The 27622-nt window shown below is 55.2% G+C and overlaps 1 protein-coding gene across 4 annotated transcripts; it reads left to right on the top strand.

The window, feature by feature from the left end:
* The first annotated feature begins 378 nt into the window (after positions 1–378).
* AIPL1 (aryl hydrocarbon receptor interacting protein like 1) lies at positions 379–27375 on the top strand. 4 transcript variants are annotated; one of them, XM_036033219.1, is made up of 6 exons: positions 381–537; positions 1108–1287; positions 7080–7268; positions 8105–8281; positions 8394–8535; positions 27353–27375. In XM_036033219.1, exons 1-6 carry the CDS (start codon positions 442–444, stop codon positions 27358–27360), a joined length of 792 nt encoding a protein of 263 aa, XP_035889112.1. In that variant the 5' UTR covers positions 381–441; the 3' UTR covers positions 27361–27375. The 4 variants fall into 4 exon arrangements, with proteins under 4 accessions (XP_035889110.1, XP_035889112.1, XP_028390359.1 ...); XM_028534558.2 differs by lacking the exon at positions 27353–27375 and adding an exon at positions 9261–9519; XM_036033217.1 differs by lacking the exons at positions 1108–1287; positions 27353–27375 and adding an exon at positions 9261–9519 and having other exon boundaries at positions 379–537.
* The last annotated feature ends 247 nt before the right edge of the window (positions 27376–27622 follow it).

Genomic DNA, 27622 nt, shown 5'->3' with positions numbered 1-27622 from the left:
GTTCACAGGCACTAAAGGTTTGAGGCCCGGGCTGGCACCAGGGCCCAGGCGGGTAGAGTGGCTTTGGGTCCCTTCTCGGGCAGCCTGAGGCTTCTGTACTGCCTACTGCTGGCTCCCTCTCCCATCTCCTTTAACAAATCTCCGGCTGACTTCCTGTCTTCTTGAGGTGAGACCAAACCAAACCGATGTAATAATGTCAGTCAGGGCCTTGCCTACTGGTGAGAAGCAGTGGACAGGTGGGAGAAAAACTCTGGCCCTGGCTAGGTTGCTGGGAGTGGCCCTGACATCAGCCTGGGGCCAGCTCGGGGCACTGTCCTGCCTTTTGCCTCTAATTTGCAGCCCTCCCCCACCCCTGCAGGGCAAATCCCTGTCTGGGCCTGAGTGCCTTCCTCCCAGAGAGATTATCTCAGCCCCTGCTGGACATCTGCCTGCACCAGAGCCATGGACGCCGCTCTGCTCCTGAACGTGGAAGGGGTCAAGAAGACCATTCTACATGGGGGTGTGGGGGAGCTCCCCAACTTCATCACTGGATCTCGAGTGAGTGGGGCCGCCCCCAGACCAGAGAGGGGCCCTCCAGGGCAGCCTCTGCATTCCCCTGGCCCACAGGGCACTGCAGGCAGGTTTTGGCTTTGCCAAAACACAGCCGGGCAAACGCTTCCCGGAACTGTCAATGCCGAGGCTTCTGGGCAGCTCTAAATGGGTGTCCTGTCACCGGGCAGTTTTGATACTTTGCAAATTAAACTGCAGCATGGGATGGGGGAAGGGCTTTTAGGAATTTTCTGGAGCCCCAAATGTTGTGTGAGAAGGAAGGGCCCTCAGGGGTAACGTGTTTGGCCACACACCTCTGGTGGGCTTCCCAGGGATATGGAGCCATTGTGTCTGTGGTCTCAGGCCTAGGTCTTATTTATGAAAAGACATCCCGACCCACGGAGCTGTCAAGAGTGGGAAGGGTCCTATGGGAGGGAATGGGTTCCTCGTCCCTGGGGGAGTGCAGGCTGGGTGGGTGAGCCGACCTCGAGGACAGCCCTGAGAGTCGGTGACAGTGGGATGGCTCTGCTGGGCCTTGGGAGGTATGTCTAGACCAGAGTGCACTCTCTTGGCAAGCAGGTGACCTTTCATTTCCGTACCATGAAGTGCGATGAGGAGCGGACGGTGATAGACGACAGCAAGCAGGTGGGCCAGCCCATGCACATCATCATTGGGAACATGTTCAAGCTGGAGGTCTGGGAGATCCTGCTGACGTCCATGCGGCTCAGCGAGGTGGCTGAGTTCTGGTGTGACACCATCGTAAGTAGGCCCTGCCGGCCCAGGCCCTGGCTTTGCTTCCTGCAGAGCCCACCGCCCACACTGCAGTGCTGCTGTGTTTCAGGAAAGTCTAGAGAAAACAAAACTCTGGCCCCGGCTGGTGTGGCTCAGTGGATTGAGCGCTGGCCTGTGAACCAAAGGGTCGCCGGTTCCATTACTAGTCAGGGCACATGCCTGGGTTGTGGGCCAGGTGCCCCAGTTGAGGGCATGTGAGAGGCAACCACACATTGATGTTTCTCCCCCTCTCTTTCTCCCTCCCTTTCCTTCTGTCTAAAAATAAATAAATAAAATCTTAAAACAAAACAAAACAAAACCCCAACTCTGCGAGGCAAATCCCACATCCTCACTCCCAGCCACTGTAAAGATGGAGAGGGGTTCGCCCAGAAGAGCAGGCCCCGAAATGACAGTCAGTGCCGAGGCTGGCCGGTGGACGTGGGAGCACGGAGTGAGCCGGCCCACCTGCAGCCCTCGCTTTTGTGCAGGGCTGGTACAGCGCACAGGCTTTTGGCCATTGGTGCCCCCCCCCCCCGCCCCCCTGCTTCTACCAACACTGCAAAATCGCTGTCACATTGACGGCACTCTTACACATCCCCGCACAGGTCAGCCTTCTCGTTCTGTGGCTCAGGTAGAAATGGCAAAACTCACCCATCTTTAAGCAAACATTTCTTATGGAAACTTTCAAACACAGAGAAGTTGACAACAGGATCCTGAACTTGCAATAGTTCATCACCCAATGCTGGCCACCGGCACCTCGAGGCCACTCGTGTTTTGGTGTTTTGGCCTCCCCGTCCACTTCCCCTCCTCACCCCACGCGGGTAAACATTCCAGCCTCCACACCCTTTCTTGGGTAGACACTAAAACTTGTATCTCCAGAGAGAATGCGGCGAAAAAACGTGACCTCAGTATCATCGTTACACGTGTTAAAACCTCAGTAATTCCATGATGCCAACCACTGTCCAGTCCCTGTTCGACTGTCCCCAGCTGTGGCCTCGCTTCCTCTCTGTGGGTGGTTTGTTCACATCGGCGTCCCGAGTCCACGCGTGGAGGGTTGTTGGTGTGTCTCTCGGGTCTCTTTACCTTGGATTCTGCTCCACTTTTCCCCTTGACATGGGTTTGTTGGAGGAACTGGGTCATTCCTCCTCAGAAGTTCTCATATTCTGATTTTGCTGGTTGCTTCACTGTGGAATAATCATCTAACACGTTCCTCTACATTCATGTATTTTCTAGAAATTGTGCTGTGTGCTTCCCATTGAGAGGGGCTCCATGTCCGCTCACCTATTTTCTTGTGACGGCGGGACCGATGGAGGGGCTCAGAAGTCGGCAGCCTGACCCAGCTGCTGCAGAGCTCCCCCTGGCTGTCACCGGGTGGATTTAGCAGCCACTGTTGGTGGATGCCCAGACTCATTATTTCACCAGGGCCACTTATCTTTCAAAAAGCATTTAGGGGAAGGGGGTGGGGAGGGAAGGGGGTAGAGAGAGAGAGACAGAAATAGACAACTGAGTTTGAACTCTGCTCTGTCTTTATTAGCTACGTGACCCTGAGGAAGTCCTCTGCCCCTTCCAGAAATCTAATTTCTCATTTATAAATAAACAAATCCCTAAGTTAGGGGGCTGTGTAGGGATTACAAGATATGTATACCAGGGCTCATCATGGAATGGGGCAATTGAAAAGGAACTATTATATTGAACTAGAAGATTTTTAGAGACTAGCATCCTCATTTTACCGATGAAGAGAAGGCTCAGAGAAGGAAAGTGACTTGCTCTGGGTGGAACATTTAAGGGGTAGAAACAGGGTGGGGAGCCTGGTCTCTTCACTCCTTACCTCCCGTGTTTCTTCTTATGTCTAATAGAGCCTGGTTGCAGTGCCATCCTCTGCCACTAGGGGATCCCACCCAGTGCCTTATCTATTTCTTCACTGAGCAGATATTAACTTAGCATTTTTCCTCTGTACCAATCGCTGTTATTCTTCATCTTGATGTTTAAAAATTTTTTTAAATTTTATTTTAATCATTGTTCAAGTACAGTTTTCTCCCTTTTACTCTCATTCCAGCCCACTCACCCAACCCTCCCCACTTCCCTCCCATTATAAAATTTTTTAAAGATATTTTATTTTTAACGTCAAGCCTTCAGAAAATTGGCTCCTTTGTGATTTCAGTTAGTTTATTTTTTATTTTTATTATTTTTTATTTTAATCATTGTTCAATTTCGGTTAGTTTAAAATGCTATCTGTCGACTTAGCTGACAATGAGGAGCTCCTGCACTTTCCCCGCCCACACGCACCTGTACACTAGGCCAAATGTAAGAGGCCTGGTCATCTCGAGGGCCCCTTCCCCATACACATAGTTGGTGCCACAGGACTGCTGATTGGCTGATTCGTTTGTTGTTTATAAAGCCATAAGCGGCTGCTGTTCCCACACGTGGGCATGACTCTTAGTTCCATGGTGGCTGTGTTCTTTTGGCCACATCAGCAGTCACAGGAAGGCACGGGTGTCTCACAGGTTGGTAACTATTTTTATACCACACTGACTGTTGGCTTTGCCAGTACCCCCACCTCTCATCTACACTTACGGCTCCCTTGATTGTGCCGGCGTGCACATGCACACCCCTCCCTTCCTGAGTCATTTACCTTCTTATTCACCCACCCTTTATCCACCCTGCTGTGTATCCACACACCCAGGTCCCCATTCACCCATCCCTTCTTTCAATCCACATTACTCACGATTCAGTCTTCCGTCATTAAACATTTATCTATCAATCTAACTGTTTATCTATCTATCAAATATTCACTGAGCCCTGGGTTTGTCCTGTTCTGGGTGTCAGGAATAAAACAGGTAAAATCCTTGGCCTTCAAGGAGCTCTAATTCTGGAGGAGGAGCAGGCATCTCAGTGAACACAGTGAAGGACAGCCAGGGTCAAGGCGTGATTAAGGGCAGAGTGCTTTGGGGCCACAGGAGAGGAGCACTAACTGCTTTGGGGTCCTGGGGAGACTTCTTCAGGAAGATGACATTGAACTGGGTCTTGAAGAATGAATAGGAGTTCACCGGGTCTAGACAGGGGGCAAGAGGAGTGTCCAGGCCAGGAAGTGTGAAACGGCTTGCCAGCTCTCACTTCGTCGGCCCCTCTCTTTATGGGGTGTCTCTTTGCTTCAGATCTGAGCCTTGTAGAGGCTAAGCAATCTGTGGGGCAGGCACACACACCTCTGGGACAAAGGACCTGGGAGGTCTGGTTTCCCTTGGCAGTTGCTGCTTGTCACCCCCTCTAGAGTAATCTGCTTGCATAGTCCTCACAGGGTCACCCGGAAGTTCAGGTCTCTGCAGGAGCAGGGGCCTTCCCCCTCTCTCCCCACCCCCCAGACCAGAGCGACAGGCTGAGCCAGGGGCTTTGGGAGCTTCTGCCCTGAAGCACACTGTCCCTGTTCCCTCCCCACCCTCCACCCATGAGGGAGGACACTGGCCTCTATGTGGAATTTTTTGCTGGTGCCATTTTATGAGGCCAGGGTTGCAAACTAAACTTCCACAAGAGGCCTGAACCCTGGTTCACTGGAGGTCATCTGCCCCTCAGCTTCCACTGGCCCGTGGCCATGTGACAGAGGCAGGCCCACTGGTGTTTGAGACAAACCAGAAGTCTTCATTAGCATGTAAAATTTCTCAGTGTTTAAATGCTGGCTGCTAATTAAGAAAAGCCCTCACAATATGAGGGATGAAATGTGGCAGTTTGGGAGCTGAATGAGGCCAGTAACATGCCACTTTGCAACCTCTGGTACAGATACAGCCTCTCAGACAGAACCAGGCTCTGTCCTCAAAGTCCCAGAGAGGGACAATGGTTGTAGGTGTTCCCTGCCCTAGTCACAGCCACGTGGGCTGAGGGAAGCCCACAGGCTGGAGTTGAGCTGCAGGGAGGCTCTCTGTGACTGGCTGCCCTGCTGGCCTGCAGCGGGGCAAGTGAGCGGGGCCACAGAGGGGGCACAGAGCTGAGCCCTCCACCCTCCTTCCTGCCTCTGAGGTGCTGCCCAGGATCGGGTGGGATTCTGGGATTCTGCCTCTTCTCTGACCTTTATCTTCCTTCCTGAGATTTCCTCCCCACTCCTTGTGGCATCCCACAGCCCGCCACACAGACCAGGCCCTGGCAGTGTGTCCAGGCTCGGGCAGCATGTGTCCAGCAGCACAAGGCCTTTGAGGTCATGGCCAAATGCTGCCTGACCTTGGGGTCCAGAGCTCACAGGTGATTTGCCTCTTCCCTGTGGCCAGCTGACCTTGGGGCCTCTCCCTCCTGTAGTCCAGCCCTAATCCCAACAGGCTTAACTGCCATCTGGTCACTGTCTCCCAAAGAAGCCGAGGGCATTAGGGGCTCATCCTGGCTGCTGGGGGCAGGGAGACGGTGACCTTCATCCTCATGCTGGTGACTTGGAGCCAAGCTGAACCACTTCTGCCGCTTTACTTCCTATTAGTGTGTCTTAAAAAACCCCCCACAAAAACCTCACCCAAGGATACGTGTATTCATTTTAGAGATAAAGGAAGAGAGAGAAGGAGGGAGAAAGAGAGGGAGAGATAGACAGAGAGAAACATCAATATGAGAGAGAAACATTGATTGGTTGCCTTCCATATGTGTCCCAATGGGGGACTGAACCCACAATCCAGCCATGTGCAATGCTCCCACCAACTGAGCCACACCAGCCAGGGCCCAGTAGCGTGTCTTTACTGGAGTTGCCACTCGGGAGCCTGAGATGGGCCATGTCAGGACCCAGCCCAGGGAGAGGCTGGGACCAGTCTCTCAGAGACCAGTCTGTGGAGTTTTCCGGCTCACAGATGGGGCAGCGGAGGCCCAGCACAGCACAGGCCTGGCCCAAGGCTGGTTTTCCTGGGCTTCCTCTGCCTTGAGGGTGGCGATCCCAGCTCCCTGAGCTGGCTGAGGCTGTGGTGAGCTGCACCTATGTCTGCACCATCTTCTTTAACCCTGCAACAGCCCTGCTAGTGGACAGGCGCAATGAGGGGCAGGGGCTGGAGCTCACAGGGCAGGGGGACCTGAGCTCCTGCTAATCAGCAGAACTGTTGGGAAGCCAGCCCGGCACTCTCAGGGCCCAGCCCTCCCCTCCACTGCTCTCCTTCCACACCTCCTTCCCTGCGAGTCACAGGCCTGGCACAGTCTCCTGGGGAGAGAAAGCATTCGAGTTGGCTCCCAGGGCCAGCAAAGGGCAGCCCGGCATGGCGCTGTGGCCAGACTGTGGCTTCTGCAGCTGGGTTTGAACCCTGGCTCTGTCAATTCCTAGCTGTGTGACCTTAAACAACTTACTTAACCTTTCTGGGCTCTAGTTTCCTCATCTGTAAAAGGGTCTTAATAGTAGTGCCTCCCTCGTTGGGTCATATTAATCTCATATTAATCAGGGGTCCCCAAACCTGTGGCCCCCGGCCTGTTAAAAACCAGGCCACACAGCAGGAGGTGAGCGGTGAGTGAGTGAGCAAAGCTTCGCTCACAGCACCACTTGAGCTCCGCCTCCTGTCTCCCCATCCCATCCTCAGTCTGTGGAAAAATTGTCTTCCATGAAACCGGTCCCTGGTGCCAAAAAGGTTGGGGACCACTGATCTTAGGGGCTGACCCTCTCTGCTAACAGACATGGACTGCTTTGCCCCGCACAGTTACGCGCAGCTCTTAGCAGGGGTGTGTTGGGGACAATAGGTGGTCACAGCCATGGGGCAGGCGTGGAGGGGCAGCAGGGTGCTGCTGGGGGCTCTTTGAACCCCAGCGAGCTCTGGGTGCCATTGCCACCTTTCCCACAGCACACAGGCGTCTACCCCATCCTGTCCCGGAGCCTGCGGCAGATGGCGGAGGGCAAGGACCCCGCCGAGTGGCACGTGCACACGTGCGGGCTGGCCAACATGTTCGCCTACCACACGCTGGGCTACGAGGACCTGGACGAGCTGCAGAAGGAGCCGCAGCCTCTGGTCTTCGTGATCGAGCTGCTGCAGGTGGGGCCTGGGGCGGGGGCGGGGCGGGGAGGATGGCAGGGAGCGGGCTGCCCCAGCATCAGGGGGCATCACGGAAGCTGGGCTGCAGCCCAGAAAGGTCCCTAAACCGCAGGAGGGTTGGAATCTGAATGCCCTCCTGCCTCCCCACAAAAGGCACTTTGCCTTTTCTAAGGACAAAGCCCCCTTGGCACCAGTTTTTTTAAAATGTCACTCGTTATTTTGGAGACGTTTTACTTCCACTGGTTCTCTACTTCTGTTTCTGTCTTTGAAAGGTTAGAATGACATCCTCACCCCCAGTCCCTGTGGTGCGGGGGTCAGGCCTGATTCTGCAGTGTCGGGAGGGGGTCGCCCCTCCCCCGCAGTGACTGATGGCCGCGTTTATGGGGTGGCGGGAGAGGGTCAGGCCCCGGTCAGGACTCAGCGGAGGGAGGGCAGCCTGGGTGAGTACACAAGAGAGCTGCACACCGCCCAGGGCGTCGCCTCTGAAGTGCTTGGCGCAGACGTCGTGTGTCTGTGCTTGTGTGGTGGCAGTTCGCCAGCAGAGGGCAGCACGACGTCCTGTTCTAACACCTGAGGACCATGGAAACTTTCTGAATCTTGGAAGGAAAGTGTGTTGACCAAGAGGTGCCTTTTAAAGCGCTGGTTTAGGGTTGGGCCCCTGGGGTCTTGTTGCCTCCTTCCGTGTGTCTATGTCTTTGATCAGCAAGCGTGGTTTTGCCTGCGGAACCTCACGGTGGAAACTGCAGAGCTGACCTCAGTGACTTGTGCTGGGGTCCCTACCCACCAGGGTGCAGGCACCGGGGCCCCGCCTCGCTGACCTGCTGCTCCTGGGCCAGGTGGAGGCCCCCAGCGAGTACCAGAGGGAGACCTGGAACCTGAGCAACACGGAGAAGATGCAGGCGGTGCCCGTCCTCCATGGAGAAGGAAACCGGCTCTTCAAGCTGGGCCGCTACGAGGAGGCCTCCACCAAGTACCAGGAAGCCATCGTCTGCCTGAGGAACCTGCAGACCAAGGTGGGAGGCGGCCGCCATCAGGGATCAGCCCTGCCGGGGGCGGGGCCGGGGCCTTGGGGGAGGGGTCAGGCAGCAGCTGGAGCGCGCACTGCAGCCCTTTCTCCGCGGGCAGGAGAAGCCCTGGGAGGCGCAGTGGCTGAAGCTGGAGAAGATGATCAACACCCTGGTCCTCAACTACTGCCAGTGCCTGCTGAGGAGGGGGGAGTACTACGAGGTGCTGGAGCACACCGGTGACATCCTCCGCCACCACCCAGGTGGGTGCGGGAGGGTGCGGTGAGGGCCGGGGCTGGCTCAGGGCTGCAGACCTCGCACAGCCCTCGCGCACGCTTCCGATGCCGTCTCGGCGCCTCAACTTGCCGCCGCCCAGCAGTTTCCCAAGCCTGTGCCCGAGTCACGGGTGATGGGCGAGCAGTGCTTGTTGCAGAGGCACTCTACTTTAATGTGCATTAGGGCGAATCCACAAGTAGCTCGCCCAACCTGTGATTGTGTGGAGCAGGAAACAGAATTTTTAGGAAAGGGGCCACCGACGCAGAGAACACGATGAAGTCAATACGTGCGGGTGTCTGTGGTGCCCAGGTGGGTCAGCAGTGCCGCGTGTGAAGGGGGCGCTCGCGTTAGTCGGAGCAACACCGAACCCTGGCGTGCGCCAGGCACGGAATTCTCTGCATTCGTCATGTCACTCCTCCGTGTGATCGCCGTGCGGGATAGGTGCGGGGACAGAGCCTCCTTTAAGAAAAAGAATAGAAAGTGATGAATCTAAGATCAGTTATGAGGCCTTGGAAGGGTCTACACAAAGGTGGGGAGTTGTAACTGCTGTTATTTTCATCCCCGTTTTATAGTCAAAGACGCGGGATCGGGGGGTACAGAGTAGTTAAGGTCCATGGTCAAGGTTAAGGGTTCTGTAAGCTGGGAAGGACCAGCTGGTGGTGGGGCTGCCTGTGCGCCTGGGTGGTGGGTCCAGTCAGATCCTTTCTGGCAGGCATCGTGAAGGCCTACTACCTGCGGGCCCGGGCTCATGCGGAGGTGTGGAATGAGGCAGAGGCCAAGGCGGACCTGGAGAAGGTGCTGGAGCTGGAGCCGGCCATGCGGAAGGCGGTGCAGAGAGAGCTGAGGCTGCTGGAAAGCCGCCTGGAGGAGAAGCGGGAGGAGGAGCGGCTGCGCTGCCGGCACATGCTGGGCTAGGGCGGGGCCTTGCGGCCTCCCACCAGGGCTCCCACCGGACAGCGGGCACCGGGCACTGGGCGCTCGCAGATGGCCTGGCCCCTTCTGGTTCAACTGGCCAGGGGTTTGGTGTCACATTTTACAATTTAAAATAAAAATAATATATAGTTGTAAAAATAAAAGCCTGGAAGGGGTTATGAATAAAAGCGAAGTTTCCCGCCATGTTTCCCATTTCCAAGCCTGGAGCGGCAGTCTGACCCCGTTCGTTCCTCGCGGCCGCCTTCTCTCTCCAGGTGACATGTGTACAGCACAGCTGACCCGCGAACCCTGTACCGGTGTCCGTGAAAAATGAGAATTTAATGCTTTGATGCTTTTCGTTCCTCCTTCCCCTCTCCCAATGTGGGATAGTTCTATTTTCGGTTCTTTGCTTCGTTATTTTTGCAACTTTTCCCACTTCCTGCAGAACTCTCTGTCGAATCCTGCCGACTCTCTTCTCTGCAGGTGCGGGTGGCGGCCACTGCCCTCCCTGGTTCCCTCCACCTCCTACCTCACAGCTAGTGCCCCTTTCCTTTCCATCCTCCTCGCTGTTAACATCTGTGCTCTGCCTGTGTCCCAAACCCAGGCTTCTGCGCTTTGTCCAAAGGCTGACTCTAAGGTTTGAAAGTCAGTGACCGGCATTACAAGAACCAGGCCTGTGAGGTGGTTTCCCTGCAGCGCTGGGTGGGGCTGTGATCGCATTTCTTTTTCTGTGGTTTCAAAGTCATGACCCCCTGGGCCATAGACTGGGGATATTCTTGGCATCAGAAGTACAGCAGGTACTTTAATGGGGTGTGCTTTAATTTTTGTTGTCTTCCCTGCTTTGGCCACACTAGAAGGTTTGAAGTGTAAGCCCTCCTCTCCCACCATGCAGGTGAGAGGGGTCGTGTTCGGTTGATTCCAGCCCTGTGTTAATGGACTATCCAGGTGTGTTGAGGCAGAACCCAGGGGAGGTTTTAGAGGTGGTCAAAGGAAGGGGGCACTACCTGTGACCAGCAGAAGCAGGAAGAGAGGAGGGTCCTGGGGCCTTTGCTTGGGAGTGGCCAGCAGGGGGCGGCAGGAGACATCCCCCTGCTCCTCACTGCCCTTCCAGGGGTAAGCCACGCTAGGCTCCGCCCTGGCTCAGAAGGAGATAAACAACCTGGCAAAGGACCAGGAACTATGGCCTGCAGACTCTGCAGCTCCACGGTCCTGTCCATGCTTTGTCTTCAGTATTCCCACTGGCCACCCCTTTTTTGGGGACAGCAAGGCTCTTACTCCATCTGTGGTCCCTCCAGCAGCACTGATGCCTGGATGTGTCCCGGGCCCCTGCTTGGTCCTGTCCAACTCATCCTGGGGGCAAGTCTGCCCCTGGTGCCACAGGACACTCGTGAGCCCAAGACTAAAGAGGGGCAGGGGCTGCACCCCTGCGGAGTGTGGTGGCACGAGGACTTGAGGTGTTGTAACACCTGGAGACCCCTTTCCCTGTCCCTAACTGGGGCAGTGGTTAGGGACATTTCCGTTTAACAAAAAGCCACAGGAATCCCTTCGCACATGCCATCCAGGGAATTGAAATGAAGCCACATTTTGGTTCGGGACTCCCGGGGAGACTCCTCGGGACTCTGCCCCAGCCTCATCTGGCCCCGAATTTCTGATCGCCCATCTGTCTTTTCGGTGGACACACAGGACGTGAGCCTTCGCCAGCCCCCAGCTTCCTCGTGGCCCTGCACAGTCTCTCTACTCGTCCCGGAGGCGGCCCTCTGGAGTCTCGCCCGTGGACTTCTTGCGGGCAATTTCCGCCTTGTCACGCACTCTTCTTCCTTATTCAGGTGCTTCTCTTCCAGAAATGTGTGTGTGTCTGTGTGAGACAGAGAACAGGGGCACCTCATCTGGTCATTAGTATCACCCAAAGGCAGAGAACGGGACGAGCCAGGGTGTTCCACGCCCCATCGGAGCCCATTTCGCTAGTGCAGAGGAGATGGATGCCGGGGTGCAGAGCCCCAGGGCCCCAGCAGGCAGCCTCCCTTCCAGGCCTCTGGTCCCTGTCCTGGTTTCGTTGTGGGCTCTGAAAACAGTCTTGAAGGAAGTCTTCGCTGACCAGGTCTGGGCAGGTGGATGCAGGAGGTTGCAAGGGGCATCTCCTGAAGGTCCCTATCAACCACTTCCAAAGGATCTAGCTGGAAGCCTGTGTTTTCTGTGTGTCCAGCAGGGGGCAGCAGAGAATAAGCAGACTGTGGCCCCTGGCCCAAGAGCTGGGGGTCAGCTGGACCTCTCTGAAAAAGCTTTAGGCTCTGGCGGTGGCGGCTCTCCATTAACTCTGGACATCCCTCTTCCAACAGGGTAGCCTGGCTGGCAACAGGGAAGGAGGTGGTTGGAACCCTGGAGTCAGAATGCCAGTAGGCTAGGGCCTCAGTCCCACCCCCTTGTGCAGAGGGCAGAGCCGAGGCTCAGGGAGGTCACTAACGTCCTAGATCCTGCTTGGAAGCTGAGGTAAAACCAGGGTTAGTATCCGGGTTGCGAGGCTTGTGGGCCGAGGCTGTCTGTCCTGCACTGCGGCACTGTGATGCCTCCCTCCCCAGACAGTCCCTGCATGGGCATACCGTGCTGCCAAAAATAAATTGTGTACACAAGTACACAAAAGGAAGGAGCAAAACAGGAGCCTTCCCGCAGGGAGCTGCTCAGCGCACGTCCACAGCCTTTGTCCGAGAGCTGTCGCCGGTTAGCCAGGCACTTGCCCCAGGCCGGGGACACTCTTCTGACCTCTGTCTAGCTGCAGTTGACAGGGACCTGAAGATTGGAGAGGAGGGTGGCCGGAGGGATCCCCCTGGGAATTGTGCGGGCGTCTTAGTTTCCTAGGGCTGCTGAGGAATCGCCACACACTCAATGGCTTTAAAGAGCAGGGATTTATTCTCTTACAGTTCCAAAGGCTGTAGGGGGGAGTCCGTCCCTTACCTCTCCAGCTGCTAGAGGCCGCTTGCATCCCTTGGCTCGTGGCAGCGTCCCATCTTCAGGGCTGGAAGTGTGGCACCTTCCAGGCTCTCCCGGGTCCCCCTGCTTCTGTCTGCACATCTCCTCTGAGTGTCTGGGACCCCTGGCCTCCCTCCTATAAGCCCCTGTGACTGCACTGGGCCCACAGGGTAACCCAGGGTCGCCTTCCATCCCAAGACCCTTCGTGGAACCACATGCACAGTCTCTTCTGCCACGAAGGTAACCTGCTCGCAGGTTCTGGAGATCAGGACGTGGCTCCTTTGGGGGCCATTACAGAGCTTACCACAGCCAGCGAGTGTCCCTCGTCCCTGGTCTGTTCTCTGGACTGCCCTGACCCCTGAGAGGTGCCACATGTGCTGTTCCCCCGGCTCCCCGGCCCCTGGGCCTCCTGCTGGGGCGGGTGGCAGAAGGCTCCAGCAGGAGATCTGTGCGGAGGGCGAGGCCTGGCTGAGGCTTTGCAAGGTTTGTGCTCTTTGACCTCTCGTCACACAGGTGTCAGGCAGCCCTCCCAGGCCACAGCTCATGGAACAGCAGGGCCTCCTCGGGCCCCTGAGGGCTGGGCGTGGCAATGGTTCCTGAGTGCGTCCCATTCCTCACTGGTCCCCTCGGTCCCACCTGCACCTTCATTCAGCTCTCTCCACAGCCATCCCTTTGAGTGGGTCCTGCTTTCTGCTGATCAGGTGTCAGGTCTCCTCCAGGCTGCAGGGAGGAAAGGAAAACGGACAGAGGTTGACAAACACGGGCAAGGTCTCCCAGCTCATCAGCGGCAGGGGCAGGGGCAGAATTTGAATTCAGGCCCAGATGCCGCAAACAGGGACCAGAGTCAGCATTTTTTTCTGCCCCGTTGGGGCACGGCCCCCTCTCAGAGGTGAGGATACCCTCAGGTCCAGGCTTCGAGGAGGGCTGAGCCGGAAGTGACGTCTGAGTGTCCAGCGTGCATCCAGAGGCTGGAACTGCAGCAAACCCTTGCTTGTCCACAAGAAATAGCCAGCAGCCTCAGTCGGATGCGTTCAGCCAACAGTTTGACCTTCTGCAGTACACAATCTGCCGGAGGCCTCGTGTGAGCCCGGAGTTCTAACAGGCACCTCCTTTTTGAGTACCCCCTCCCCACCACCCGCTTCACCAGTGGGCAGTGCTAGCGCCACTTGGCAGAGGAGCCTCAGCTGGGGGTGGGGGTGGAAATGCAGCTGCCCAGGTCACACAGCTGTGGGTGGCTGAGCCCCGAACGCGGTTTGGATCTGGAGCTCAGGACCCTTCGCCTGACGCCCAGTGCTCACTGAGTGGCCGTGGTGAGGACGAGCCGAACTACACAGAGCAGAGCCGGCGTTTCTTTTCAGTTCCTGCGAGTCTGTAGCTCCTGTGGAGCCCTGGCAGCGGGGGTGGGGGAGGGGAGAGCTGGGGTGTGCGGGGCACCCGGTCCTTCTCCGGCTCCCAGTTTCCCCCAAGCCATGCATCCTCTGTGGGAGGGCTGGATCCTGGCCTCACCATGGCAACTGCTGGGTGATGGCCACATGGCGGTACAGGTGTGGGGCTTCCCACACATCTGCTTGGTTGCCCTGCCAGGTTTCCTACCTGAGACTCAGCCTTGAATTTCACCTTGACTGAGTGGTCCATGAGTGAGGGGCTGTCCTGACCACCTGCGAGTACCTGCTATTTGGGAAGGGGCTGCTCCTGGCTCTGCCCCTTTCCCCGCCCCTGCCTGGTCTCAGGGCTTTGATGGAAAGGTTAGGTTAAGCCTGCTTCCATTTATGGTGGTTCGAGCATGTAGTTCCTGGCCTAATTACAATTGGTCCATTATTTCAGGTATTCTCATTAGTGTGGGAATCTGATGAACAAAGAATCTCGCCTTTCCTCTTGCCACCAATAAAAATGTCATTTGAGCACATAGAGGAGCATTTGTCTCTCCCCAGCAGTCTCGAGGCTGGCAGCTGTTACTGAGGGTGACAATTCCTCCGTTCTGTTCACTGAGGCGTCCCCAGCAGGTAGACCAATGCCTGATCTGGACCAGGGGCTTGGAAAGGTTGGCTAAACGCGTCATTTCTTTATGATGAACATCTCAATTCTTACATGTGCAGGCGCCCTCAGAAATCATCTAGTCCGACACCTTCTTTTGCAGATGGAGAAACTGAGGCTGAGAGACAAGAAGGGACGTGCCCACAGTCACAACACTGAGTCACCGACGTTTACCCAGGGCTGGGATGGGGTTGTTGACTCCTACCCAGGGTTTCACTCGAAGTCTGCAGCTCTGTTTGCACCACAACTTTTTCTTTCTGCCACACCCATTGTTCCTCCTGCCCACCGGGAGCATGGTAGCACTGCCCCCTCTTTCTAAACTTCCACCCACGCTCTGGTCTTCTCCCACACTTCGCATGAGGCTCCTCACCCACCCACTGGCCAGCCCTGGCCCCCAGCTGAGGCTGCTTGTTGTCCCGGCCTCCCCAGCCCCTTAGGAAGGACAAGAGAGGGGGCCCACGCTCTGGCATAGCTGGTCAGCGCAAGGCAGGACATGACCATGGACAGGCCTGCCCGCTCCTTCTTGAGGACTCGGGGGAGAGACGCCTAAAGACAGAGGCAGGGTGACCTCGCCCAGGTGGGAACGTGGAAGCAGCATGACTGGGGGGTGGTCGGTCGCCATCTTCCCCCTGGAGATATGAGGGAGGATTGAGGGAGCTGTGCAGAGGGGAGAGGGAGGGAGGGAGAGGAACAGGAGGAAGGAAGAAGAGATGGCAGAGAGGAAAAGGGAGATAACAGGGAGAGGAAGAGGGAAAGAGAAGGAGTAGAGAGGAGTTTCCCCACGTGGGACACCTGTGCATCCTAAGTCAAACCTTCGTCCCGACTAAGTTCTCCTTCAGAGAGTTGCTGGAGCAGCTAGGGGGCCAGTGTCCAGTCCGTGACGATCTAACGCAGGACGACCTTGAGCCCAAAGCCAAGGTGCCAGGCGGGAAGGGCCGAGAGCGGCGCTGTCCCGTGGGAGCCTGGGACAAACTTCAGAGGTAACTGAAAAATTTTCCAAAAGCAACGTTAAAAAATAAAAACGAAATAGGAGGAATAACTTTAAACCAATAGGGCAAAAACACGGTCACTTCGTCATGTGATGAGTGTGAGCCCGATTCATGACATGCGCTGGACTCTGTGTCTCACACGAACCAGAGCAGCCACACTCCGACGAGGGCTCCGCGGTCACACGAGGTTGGTGGCCGCCGCAGTGACAGCACCGTCCTCGAACAAGCACGCACCCCACTGCGCTCCGACCCCAGGCCGCTGTGCACTGGATTTACTCACTCTTGAGCTCCTTACGAACTCAATCGACCGCCCATTCCTTCCGTGCGCTGGCGAGGCGATAGGTTGGAAGCCCAGGGTGTTCATCCAGAGGTGTGTCCCCCGTGGTCTCGGCCGGGAGGCATTGACGACAGTTTTCGTTGTGGCAGGAGACACAGACAACAAGCCAAAACAGCCCACCTGTCGTCGCCATCGTTCCAGTTGTGTTGAGGGCCCCGTGCAAGGCTTTGGTGGCTGCCCAGCTCCAGGGGACCCCTGTGGGCCTCCTTGTCATCTTAGATGACTGTAGTTACTACAAATTGCCAGTAGATGGCAGGAGAGCTTCTTGAGGACGGGAACCTTTCCCTAACTCACCCCGGTGCGCACTGGCTGGTACTCAGCTGTGTGTTTCATTAGGCCAAGTTGCCGGTGAATGTTGGTTTCCAAGGGCAGGGTCTGAGGATGCCCACCTCTGTCTGACACTGGGCAGTATCAGCTGGCCAGAGCTGAGCCAGGAGTGCCAGCCAACCTGGCGGATGCCTGGGACCTGGGCGTTTCTCCCACCCAGCAGAAACTCATCCTTGAATGGTGTGGCATGAGGGAGGGGTGGCCAGGCTGGCACTGGCACTGGCAGGTGAGGCAGGGTGAGGGCGGTGGCACTGGGGAGGGTAACCTGGCAGACTGCCCGAGGGTGGCTGCCAGGCTGTTGGTGGACCCACATCCCGGGGAGCTCTGGCAGGATTTCCACCCTCTGAGCCCCAGATGTGAGTCTGTCTTCCTGGGGTTCTGCTCTGAGGGGGGTGGGTCTCATTTTCCGGTGGGAAGGCAGGCATCCTGCTCCTTCTTCTGATGCTCACGCAGCCCTACAGGTGCGCCAGCACGGAGCTGCTCCAGGGGGGCCTACTGCGCCGGGCTCTCCTGTCCGCCTGCGGCTCCGCCCCCTACCCCCTCCTCCCTCGCTCCGCCCCCTACCTCCTCCTCCGGCGCTGCACCCCAGAGCTGACCTGCACGGACCAGCCCTGGCTCCCTTGGCTTCTCGTCGGGCTCTTCCTACAGAAGCCCCAGCAGGACACTGGGGGTTGGTGGTAAGTGGGGGTTCTGTTCCCTCAGCTTTCTCTCTTGGGGCTCCCTGGGCCTGACTGACCGAAGGCCACAGCCCCTTGACCCCTGCTTTAGCTGTTTCCTGTGGCTGCTGGTCGGAAATCACCACAAATTTGGTGGCTTGAAACAACACCAGTGTGCCACCTTCCAGCTCTGGAGGCCAGAAGTCTGAAATGAGTCTTACGGGACAAAAAGGAAGGTGTTGGCAGGGCTGTGCTCCCTCTGGAGGCCCCAGGGGAGAATTCGTTCCTCACCCCTTCCTGCCTCCGGGGTACCCACATCCCAGCCCAGGCTTCGAATGGCTCCTGTGTCCAGACATGACATCTGCTCCAGTTCCCTGCCCACCTCCCCCTGGTACGGACCCTGTGATCACACTGGCCCCACCCCCGACAACCCAGGGTCACCTTCCCATCGCAAAGTCCCTCTGCCTTGGAAGGTAACTCCTTGAGAGGTGCAGGGAGGAGGACACGGACCTTTCTGGCGGGCCATTAATCTGCAGGGCACCCTTGATTTCAGGGTTCTGCTGGCTGCATTCTTCCCTTTCTCCTGTGGGTGGACGTGGTCCAGGCAGTCACTAGTCAGGGGTATGGTGCCATTAGGTTTTCTGTACCGTGCCCTCGACTTTGTGCAGTCCACCATGAAAACCTTCCTCAAACCACCCAGAATGGGGCTGCTCTTGGGTTCCTGTCGAACTGCGGCCCAGACACCTGGCCAGGTAATGGTCAATTTTCCAACAACTTTGAAGTGGATTTTCCACTTTCCCTACCCCCACCCCTTTTTTCTGTGAGGACTTTGAGGTCTGGAGAGCTGGTCCAAGGTCACCAGGTGAGGGCGTGGCCGGATGGGGATCTGGGCCCGAGTTTACTCTCTGACCCCCGAGCAGAGCTCTCGTCCTGCCGCCACCAGTCTTGAGCCAGGCCCGGAGGGGTCCCGTCCTGCCAGGGGTCCCACCCGCCCACCGGCCGGAGGGCGACATCACAGTGGTGTTCAGGGGACTGTTCCTCAGTGGCCCTCTTAGCTGCCCTCTTGCATAGGACGTTGGGGCCACGGCTGCCCTCGGTTTGGTTGTCACCCTAAAGCTGACCATGGCTGTCATCCATTTGGTATAACAGCTCCCCGGAGCCCCTCAGAGATCATCTCAGTGACGGGCGCTGGCTCCACCGCCACACCAGAGGTCGGCATAGAATAGCGGTTACGGACAAGGACTCTGGAACAGCACAGGCTTGGATTCCCAGCCCAACTCAGCCACTCACCAGCTGTGTGATGTTGTGCATGTCGCTTAACCTCTCTGAGCTGTGGTCCCTCAGTTGTACCCTGGAGGTTATGAGGGCTGTTACCTACTTGGGTGGTTGGGAGGATTAAATTAGTTGCTGTACACGCAACCTTGGGAAGGCCGACCATGAGTGCGCAGCACCCGCCAGCTGCTTTCACTGTTGTGAGCCCCGTGTGCACTGCCACCCCAGAGTCGCCGCCGCACATGCCTGGCCGTGCCCAGCAGCCCCAGCCTCCCGTTTGCCTTCTGCCGCCCTGGGCTCTGGGGCCCCCTGTTTTCTGGCAGAAACCCGCTCCCGGCGGCTCTGAGTGAGAGTGGGTTTTCGCAGCCTTCTTGCAGCTCCAGCCACCGCGGGAGGGAGAGATGCGCAGCCCCGGGGAGCCCGCTGCCTGTTTTGCGCCAAAGTGAACAGTGCAACCTTTCGTGGTGTCTCTTTTTTGTAATGAATCTCACAAACGGCTGACACCAGTCTTCAGCTCTTTCACAGCTACTTTTCAGGACCCCTTTGGGGACTTCTGAGCAAGAAAAGTGACACCGATCTCAAAACTTCGAATCCATCCTGCTGACAATTTTGCATCTGTCTTTTTAGAGATGACTTTTCTCTCCCCAGGACTGGCCTGGCTGGCTGGCCCCTCAGGGCCACTCTGTCAGTTCTCGGCCTGCATCAGCAGCCTCGTCTCCGGGGCTCGTGCGTGGCCAGAGTTCTGATCTGAGGGAGGAACAGGAAAGGCACCTTTTATCCACCAGAGGGGGGAGGCTCAGTGGTGGGCTAGCAGCAGCAAAGAGGCGTCCTCTGATTCAGTGAAGCCATCAGCTGCCTCCCCAAATGCTCCTTCTCCTCCCTTTCTTGTTTTGGTTAATTTAAGAACAGCTGCCCTCAGTGGGAGCCGTTCCTGGCAGTGTGCGGGAGCCAGCTTCCCAGGAGATCTGCTGGGATGGGAAGAGTGGTTAGCGGCGGGTGGGTGGGCTGGGAATGGGGAGCGGGGTTGGAGGGTGCAGTGGGGGCAGGGTGGGGCTCCCTGAAAGGGGGTGGGCACTGTGATGCTTCCTCCCCACCGTGAGGAGCCTCCGCCGTGCAGCATGAGCAACTGAACTTGGTTGTTTCTGGGGAGAGTTAAAAGCAGCAGGAGAACGGATACCTGTGGTGGAAGAACCTGTGACGGAGAAAAGGGATAGTCACTGAACCATGCCCTTGCATCCCCGGGCACACACGGCGGTCTGCCTCCCACCCTCCCCGGCAGTCAGAGGGGTGTGCGTGCCTGAGCTGTAGCCGGTAGAATGCGGGTGTGGTGACGGGTGACACTTCTGGGCTTGGCCCTGTGCGTGGTCACCTTCCTGCCTGCTGACTGACGATGCCCAGGTGTCCCTGAGGACAGCGGGGTGACGATGTGAGGCCCTGGCACGGAGGGAGTTGGGCCATGGAGAGCCATCCGTGAAACTGTGACACGCGTCAGGAAGGAGCCTGGGCTGTTTTCAACAACCTTTTGGGATCTCCGGAGAAGTTTTAGAGTGGTCAGCATGGCCTGATGACCACAGGTGCTCACAGTCAGCGGGTGCAAGTCTGTCATTGGAAGATGTGGGGGGACAGGCGGACAGATGACCCTCGGGGACCGAGTCCGGCGGCAGGAAGAATCACTTGGGCTGGTGACACGCCTGCAGGGACGACGGGCGCCTCCAGGGTCAGACGCGTCACAGCACTCAGAGGCCAGGGCCACGACTTGCAGGGCCAGAGTCACGTTCAAGGACGAAGATGCCTCCCTTACGTGGAACCAGGCGGTGGTGACCCTGGAGACACGGACCCCCTCTGGAGTCAGATGGACTTGCTTTTGGGTCATTTGGGATGGAACCAGCTGCGGCCTCTGCAGGCGGAGGGAGCGGTCCGCAGTCCAGAACCTGCTGTGTCACTGCAGTTTGCAGGACCCACCTCTGCACTCGCTGGAACCACTTAGGAACTGCTGACTCCCTTTCTGACCCGAGGCCACGAGGCTTCTCCCTGGGCCTGAACGCCAGTGCTGCCCTGGGCTGGGGCCGGAGGCGCCTTCCCTCCACCCAGGCCCGCTCCCATCACTTTCTGGGGCTGTGATCTGGCTGACTCGGCCCGAGGTCCTCCTCTGGTGAACTCAAGCCCCCTGCCCCTCTGGTGGGTAGAACTCCTGCAGAACTGAGCAGGCAGGCTGCTACCCTTGGGGTCCTCAGGGAAAGGTGGGGCGTGAAGCCCCATGGTCAAGGTCCCTGGCAGCATGGAGCAGGTCCTATTATTCCCGGCCCCTTCTTACAGGGTCACCTCCCCACACGAATGAGTCATTCACTGGAAGGACTCAGGCCAACAGGTCTCGGTGGGGATCTCACAGGGCTGCCCGCTCGGTGATCACCTGGCTCTCCTCGCCAGAACGTGGGGGACCCTCACCAGCATCTCACCCACCTGAGGGGGCTAGAGCGGGACTTCAGCACGCAAGCCATGGGCAGTGGGGGATTGATTAACGGGGTCGTTGTTTCTTTGTTTGTATTGGGCATCATTCAAAGCCCGCACTGTTCTAGGTTCTCAGGCTCTGAGCACGTGGAGGTGAGTGAGAGGCAGACTGTCTCCTGACCGCACAAGAGTTTGTAACCCAGCCGGGGCTTGTTCAGCCTAATGCCCAGCGTGGAGAAGGGGCCCCCTGCCAAATCAGGTGTGTGGAGTGGCTAGGGAGAATGAGAACTACAAGGCCACTGGCGGCGTCTGAGTGATCAGTAGCTCAGTTTCAGACAGGTGGTAAGCTTAGGAGACGGAATGCAAACACGGACCTGTGAGAAAGGGGGGCCAGGGGTCAGAGGGGCTCACCAGAGAAGAGGGAGGGAGGGCTGGCCATAGAGGTTCCTCGTGGGGTGCAGCACGTACACCCTTGTTTGCAGCCGGGAAAGTGGGGAAGGACGAAGACATGTGTTGGCAGGGGAAGAAAAGAGAGGGAGAGAGGAGGGAGAACTGGTAAGGAGAGGGATGAGCCCTTTGGAAGCAGGCGACCTCCCTGAAGCATGTAGCCGCTGCTGTCCCCTCACAGCATGAGGGGGGGTCATTATTATCCTAGTTTTCAGATGTGATGAGAAAACCAAGGCTCTCATCGGTTAGGACAATTAAATCAGTGACTGGAATAAACACAGTGAATTGTGCAAATACACGGGGCCTTCCAACCAGTTGATTTGCCTTGTTAGTAGGGAATCGGCTGTTAGCCTGGTAATACCAGACAATACTCTCCCATCACATGGATGTGGACACTGAGGCTCAGAGAGTTAAAGTAAGAGCATAAATATGTGTCTGATGTTTTATTCCTGACTATGAGAGATAAGGTATTGAAAGAAGAGAAGAAGGCTTTGGTGCAGTTTAAATCCCTCTCCTGCATTTACTCTCTTAATGCATTTGCCATTTTTAAAATACTGATTTGAGAGAGAGAAAAGAAGGGAGAGAGAGAGAAATATTGATTTGTTGTTCTACCTATTGATGTATTCCTCGGTTGCATATTGTAGCTGCCCTGACTAGGGATCAAGCCCAGAACCTTGGTGTCTCGGGATGATGCTCTAACCAGCTTAGCTACCTGGCCAGGGTCCTGCCTTGCTTTTCTGTTTTTGTGGTGAATTCCATGGGTTCAGAGCTTGTGGGACAGTGTTTTCTGTCCTAGAAGTAGCTCTAGGACTGGCCACCAGAAATCTTCTCCAGCTCAACACCTGGCTTGGCTACTTCCTTGGGGGCCCAGCCCCTGTTGCTGAGTGAATTGCCAGGGAGGCATGCCCCCTGCAACATGTCCATGTCCTAATCCCCAGAACCTGTGACTGTGTGAGGTCACGTGGCAAAGGAGAATTAAATTTGCAAATGGAATTAGGTTTGCAAATCAGCTGACCTTAAAATAGGGAGATTTTTCTGGATTACCTGAATGTGGGCAGTATAATCACAAGGGTCCTTAAAGGTGAAAGAGGGAGGGGAGGACCAGGGAGAGGACTCGGCTTGGTGTCGCTGGATTTGAAGACAGAGGAAGGGGCCACAAGCCAAGGAATGTGGGTGTCCCTCTATAGGCCAGAAAAGGCAAGGAAATGGGTTCACCCGTAGAATTTCCCGGTGGGGACCGAGCCCTGCCGACATCTTGACTTGAGGCCACTGGACTCATTTTGGACTCCCGAACTCCAGAACTGTATGATAATGTATTCTGAGTTGCTTTAAGCCACTAAGTCTGTGGAACTTTGTTACAGCAGCTGTGGAGAACTGGTGCAGTTGAGTAGTGCACACAAAGGTTACGGTCAGTTTCAGGAGTGCGAGGGCAGATTTCAGATGCAGAGAAACGTCACTGAACTCAAGACAGCTCCGCTCCGTGTGGGCTACAGCCTCTGGAGGCCAGAGACACCGGGGCCAAATCAGGGCAGAGGGTGTGGCCTGAGCTTCATCCCCTAACGAATTTCTCATCTGGCCCAGTTCCTGCAGGGACCACATAACCAGCATGCTGCAGTTCACCTGATGTCTTTGCCTCCATCTCTCAGCCTTCCTACACTTTTATCTCCCTTCTTATCCTTCCATTTCTCAATTGTCTCCCATGAAATATCTTACCCTTTTGGTATGAGACTGCTGACTTTCACTCTTCAAGATAACACCATCTGGGGAGTCCATCTGTCCCCACCCACACTGCCAAGAGCTGGAATAGTGAAGCCAATGGCATCCCAGAGGGGGACCCGTGCCCCTAGGATGGAGAGGTACGGGTGCCACTGGTCTCGGTAAGTTAGGGGTACCTGCTGGTAACACTGCCTTTCTGCTGCAGTTCCAGGAGGTCCCTTGATCATGTGAAAAAATAATTCCTGGTCATCTTCGCCAGCACCCAGAATGTTTGCAGTCAAGGAACAGAAGCACAGCCGCTTAGTACTTCCCAGTAAGTTCCACCGCATTCTGAGCACAAGAGCTCGGGTTCATGGGACGAGTGCCCCTATGCCCGTACCCCAACTTCACATTTTGTGGGGCTTCCCCTTGCAGCTCTCTGTGAGGAAAGCAACGTTCCGTAATGATAGTCAAATCTGTCAATTAGAATTCTTCCCGCTAGAACTGAGATAGTTCTGTAAGCGAATCTCCGACAGGGAGCTGCAGCTAGTTAGAGTCACGATAGTGCTGCCCAGCCTGCTCTCACACGGCACTGTATTCTTCCAATCACTTTTACTCTTGCGCTAAGCTGCCAATTTAAAAAATGCGTTCGTTCAAAAGGTACACAGAGATTAGCTTTCAATTTTCTATTTCAGCCTCAACCTTAGTTTCATGGAGCATCTCTCACTGGTGGTTTTTTGTTTTTGTCCCTGCAACCTTCGGCAGCTGCGTTAAAATCTCCTTGCAGAAGCAACACCCATCCTGGTTTCAAGTAAAGAAAAAGTAAAATTACTAAATAAAGCAGAAACTACTTAGAGAGACACGGGAAGGTGGAAAACAGCAATGAACGAGTCGGCTTATCACCTGTTCATTATCAGTGTGGATTTGCTGGGTCACAGGTCTGTCTCCTATGGAAAAAGAACCCATCCAATAAATGGTTTACAATAATAAAACCCGAAACCACATATCTCCTTTCATCGTAGTGAGGGTCCAATTCATAATAGCGTTTCATATCAGATAATTTTGAAGGTTCTTTTTTTCCTTCTGAAGAACCATTTTTTAGCTGAAACATTGTAGCCTTGAAAAAGCACAGAATTACAGGAGAATTTGTACATCTTTCTGCAGTGAGCTTCCTGGCAATCAGCATGTAATAGAAGAGCATGTTTTACATGAAAGCATTTTTAAAACGCATAGTCCAACCTTAATTCCAACTTCCTTGTTTAAACTGCATGTCCAGTAATGACATCAGGCCGTGGAGCAGACACAAGGCATTTCCAGAAATGCACCACTTACCAGCTGGGAGCTGTCCCACCTCCCCCTGCACCCCCGGGCCAGGCCACACTGGGTCTGAATGGGGCTGTGGCGGGGAAGGGGAGGGCTGTCGCTTTCTTAGAGCAATTTCCAGTCTACTCGGACCCAGAAATCATATACTACTAAGTCCGGACTTAGAGATTTCATACATTGTCTGCATATTTCCTATTGTGAATCTTGAGCTTGAACACTCTTAAATCCAGTAAGTCAAATCTTCCCAACATAGTTAGATCGTAATTTTGGCTGAATTAATATTCAGTGTTTGTATTATTGTGATGAGATAAATGCGTCTGCTGCCCAGCCGATGCTGGGCAGGCACCAGGCTCCCCTTCCTATCCTCGTCTGGGGTTTTGTTTTCACTGTACTTCACCCAGTCTCACCCCGTCTCCGTGATTTCAGTATCGGGAATGTACTGACAGCTGCCCATTCTGATCTTTAGTCCAGACCTCTACCTTGAACTCCAGACCTCTGCACCCAATCTCCTTCTCAACATCTCCTCTTGGATGTCCAATAGCTCTCAACCTTAAGGCCTAAAACACAATTTCTTAGGCCACCTTCCCCACCCCCACATTCACCTGCACTGTTCCCTGTGCCAGTTACCAGCCACTCACCCCACCCTGCCAATTGCTCAGGGTAAGAACTCGGGGGGCTTTCTGAGGCTCTACATCCGAACTCAGAAAATTCTCTTACTTCTGCCTGGAAGATACGAGGTCTATCCAGAAAGTATCCATCCACATAACATGAAAAATAGAGACATTTATTGAAGAAGATACAAGATACAAGAAACATTGTACATAGATAGGGCAATGATGTCTCAGTCTCCTTCAAAGCAGACATCCTGGGACCTCACACAATTCGCCCAGCATCTCCTCCACTGTTCAAAACACTGCAAAATCCTTTGTTGGAATCTCCATCAGCTTCCCTGGTATATTTTCCTGAATCTAATTGAAGGTCTTGAAATCTCTTCCCCTTCAAGGTGATTTTAGTTTGGGGAAAAGCCAGAAGTCACAGGGCACCGAATCTGGGCTGTAGTGGGGCTGAGGCACCTGGGTGATTTGATGTTTCACCAAAAAACTCTGCGTGAGACGTGATGCATGAGCAGGAACATTGTTGTGATGAAGCTGCCAATCACCAGTTGCCCATAGCTGTGGCTGTTTTCATCGTATTACATCTGTCAACCAACAAAGAACACTGAGGTAGTACTCCTTATTAATTGCTTGGCCTGGAGGAGTGTACTCGTGACGGACAACACCTTCACAGTCAAATAACACAGTTAACATGGTCTTGATCTTGCTGCGACTTTGCCACACCTTCTTCAGGTGTGGAGGAGAACCAGGCGACTTCCATTGGGACGACTGGGCCTTCGTTTCCGGATCATAGCTGTAGACCCACCATTGATCTCTGGTTATGACCTTCTTGAGGAAATCTGGTTCATCGGTAGCAATTTGAATCAAGTCACTAGCAATTGCAGTGCGATGTTTCTTCTGCTCTGGTAGCAGAAGCCATGGAATAAATTTTGCCATAACATGTTTCATGCCAAGATTCTGCAACAAAATCTCGGACACAGTAGTTTTTGGAATCCCCAGATCAGCTTCTAGTTCTCGCAATGTCAGTTGCTGATCTTTGTTCATTGCAGCCCATACACGTTCAGCATTCTCAGGTTTCTGCTTGTTGCAGGCCTTCCAGAACGTGGATCACTATCAGCAGGTTCTCACTCACATTTGAAGTATTTGTGCCGCACTTTCATTTGTGCTGTACTCATTGCATCATCCCTGAAAGCCTTCTGAATCATCTGAATAGTTTCCACAGAGGAATGTGTTCAAATCTAAGGCAAAATTTGATGCAGATTCTTTGCTCTACTTGCTCAGTCATTTTCAATGTGACAGCCACACAGTACACATGCTCACTCAACAGTGTCTACCACCCCCACTGACTACTATAGTGAAGTCGTCATTGTTCACATGTGTGCATTCCAGTCGACTCTCCTTGACTGCCAGGTTACATTGTGTCACACAAACTCTTCTGTTATATTAATAATGGCTGCACTTTTTTCTGGACAGACCTTGTATACCCAGAATCTGTTTCTCGCCACCTTTCTCTGCCATCGCCATCATTAGCCCTCATCCGATGCCTACAACATGCCGCATCATTGGTCTCCCTGCTTCCATCATTGTTCCCTGACAGTCACTTTCAACACAGCAGTTGGAGGGATTCCTTTAAAAGGTAAATTAGATCGTGTTGCTCCCCCCCCGCACACCCTGCCGTGTGAATCTCCGTCCTGGGTTCAGGCCACTCCAGCCTCACAAGCCTGGTCGGTGGTCCTTGAACATGCTGGGGCGCTCCCTTCACAGAGGCTTTGCACTAACTTCGCTTCCGATCCCCCCAGATTGCCATGTGGCTTCCCCCCTCATCTCTTTCTGGTCTGTTACCTGAAAGTCAGGGCTCCCTGCCTGGTCTCTGCAGAGCTGGCCCTCCAGCTCCCCCGGGCCTGCCCATTTCTGCTTCATTTCTCCCCACAGCGCTGTCCCCATTTGAGACTAAGTGACAGACCTTGTTTCTCTGTGGCTTAACACCACATATCTCAGGTGGCTTACTCAATAGTCATTTCCTTTGTGAATGCATTATTGTTTTATTTTAGTATTATTTTTCTAAGGATCTGCTTCTCCCTGGACCTGTAGAGATTGCCGTGAACCAGGCTGATCAAATGCCAGGCAGCTGTGGGAGGAGAGAACTCTGGGCTCAGGGGAGAAGGAAGCTGGAGCCCTGGAAACCACAGACAAAAGCCCAAAGATTGCAACAGAAACACCACCCTGCCAGTGAGGCCACAGCCAGCGAGACAAGCTGAGGCCCCAGCCCTGGCCCCGGCCCCAGCACTGGCGTTCCTCTCTCTGGAGGCTCCTGGGGCGCAGAGAGAACAGCTTGGCAATGCAACCAGGACCTGTGTCTTCCAGCCCAGCTGCCTCTGAGTCCCCACCACTGCCTGCCCCTGCCAGGCACCTGTCTCCAAATCCAGCCGATTCCTTCTGCCAGGAGTCAAGTGGTGGCAAAAGTATGGGCTTGGGGATCAGTTGGGTCTGAGTCTCAGGCTTGGTTCTGCTCCTCCTAGTTGTGTGATCTTGGCCTTCGTCTCTCCAAGCTGCGGTCTGCTCATCTGCAGAGCAGAGATAACAACAATGCCTGCTGCAGATGTGGGGAGGATTCGAGGAGGTCACGCACGAGCACAGCATGGGACACACGGCAGCTGCTCCTTTCACCAGCTGTCGGTGCCGTTCCTCTGCGGGTGAGAGGGAGCCCTGAGGGCCACACCTCCATAAATGTTGGATTTGATTAAAATTCATGCCATTATCCACTGTTGTTTTCATTCTTCTTTCAGCAGCCTGAACCCAGGTCTTCATGGGCTTTTTACCACTGGCTGCTAAGATGGCCCTGTGACTGAATGCCTGTATCCAGCCAGTGGTGGGAGGAGCTCCTCGTCTCTGGAAGTGTGCAAGAAGCTCCCTGATGAATTCTTGCTGTGCTTCAGGGCCTGGGCTGGAGGAGTGATGCAAGGTGGTCAGCCTGGGCACCCCCATCAGTTATGGAGAAGAGGTTTTCATTCTGTGAAACGGCAAGCCCGGGACTCCGTGTGTGAGCGTGCTGCCTG

The sequence above is a fragment of the Phyllostomus discolor genome, chromosome 8 (genome assembly GCF_004126475.2).
Source record: "Phyllostomus discolor isolate MPI-MPIP mPhyDis1 chromosome 8, mPhyDis1.pri.v3, whole genome shotgun sequence".
Lineage (NCBI taxonomy): Eukaryota > Metazoa > Chordata > Mammalia > Chiroptera > Phyllostomidae > Phyllostomus > Phyllostomus discolor.
Note: the sequence above shows the minus strand (reverse complement) of the source record. Positions and strands in the feature narration are given on the sequence as shown.

Bases quoted from the DNA above. Each gene is read 5' to 3' on its own strand.
- AIPL1 (XM_028534558.2), top strand. From the start codon at position 442: ATGGACGCCGCTCTGCTCCTGAACGTGGAAGGGGTCAAGAAGACCATT. The intron at 8,282-8,393 runs GTGGGAGGCGGC...CTCCGCGGGCAG, and splicing joins TGAGGAACCTGCAGACCAAG to GAGAAGCCCTGGGAGGCGCA. The intron at 8,536-9,260 runs GTGGGTGCGGGA...CCTTTCTGGCAG, and splicing joins CATCCTCCGCCACCACCCAG to GCATCGTGAAGGCCTACTAC.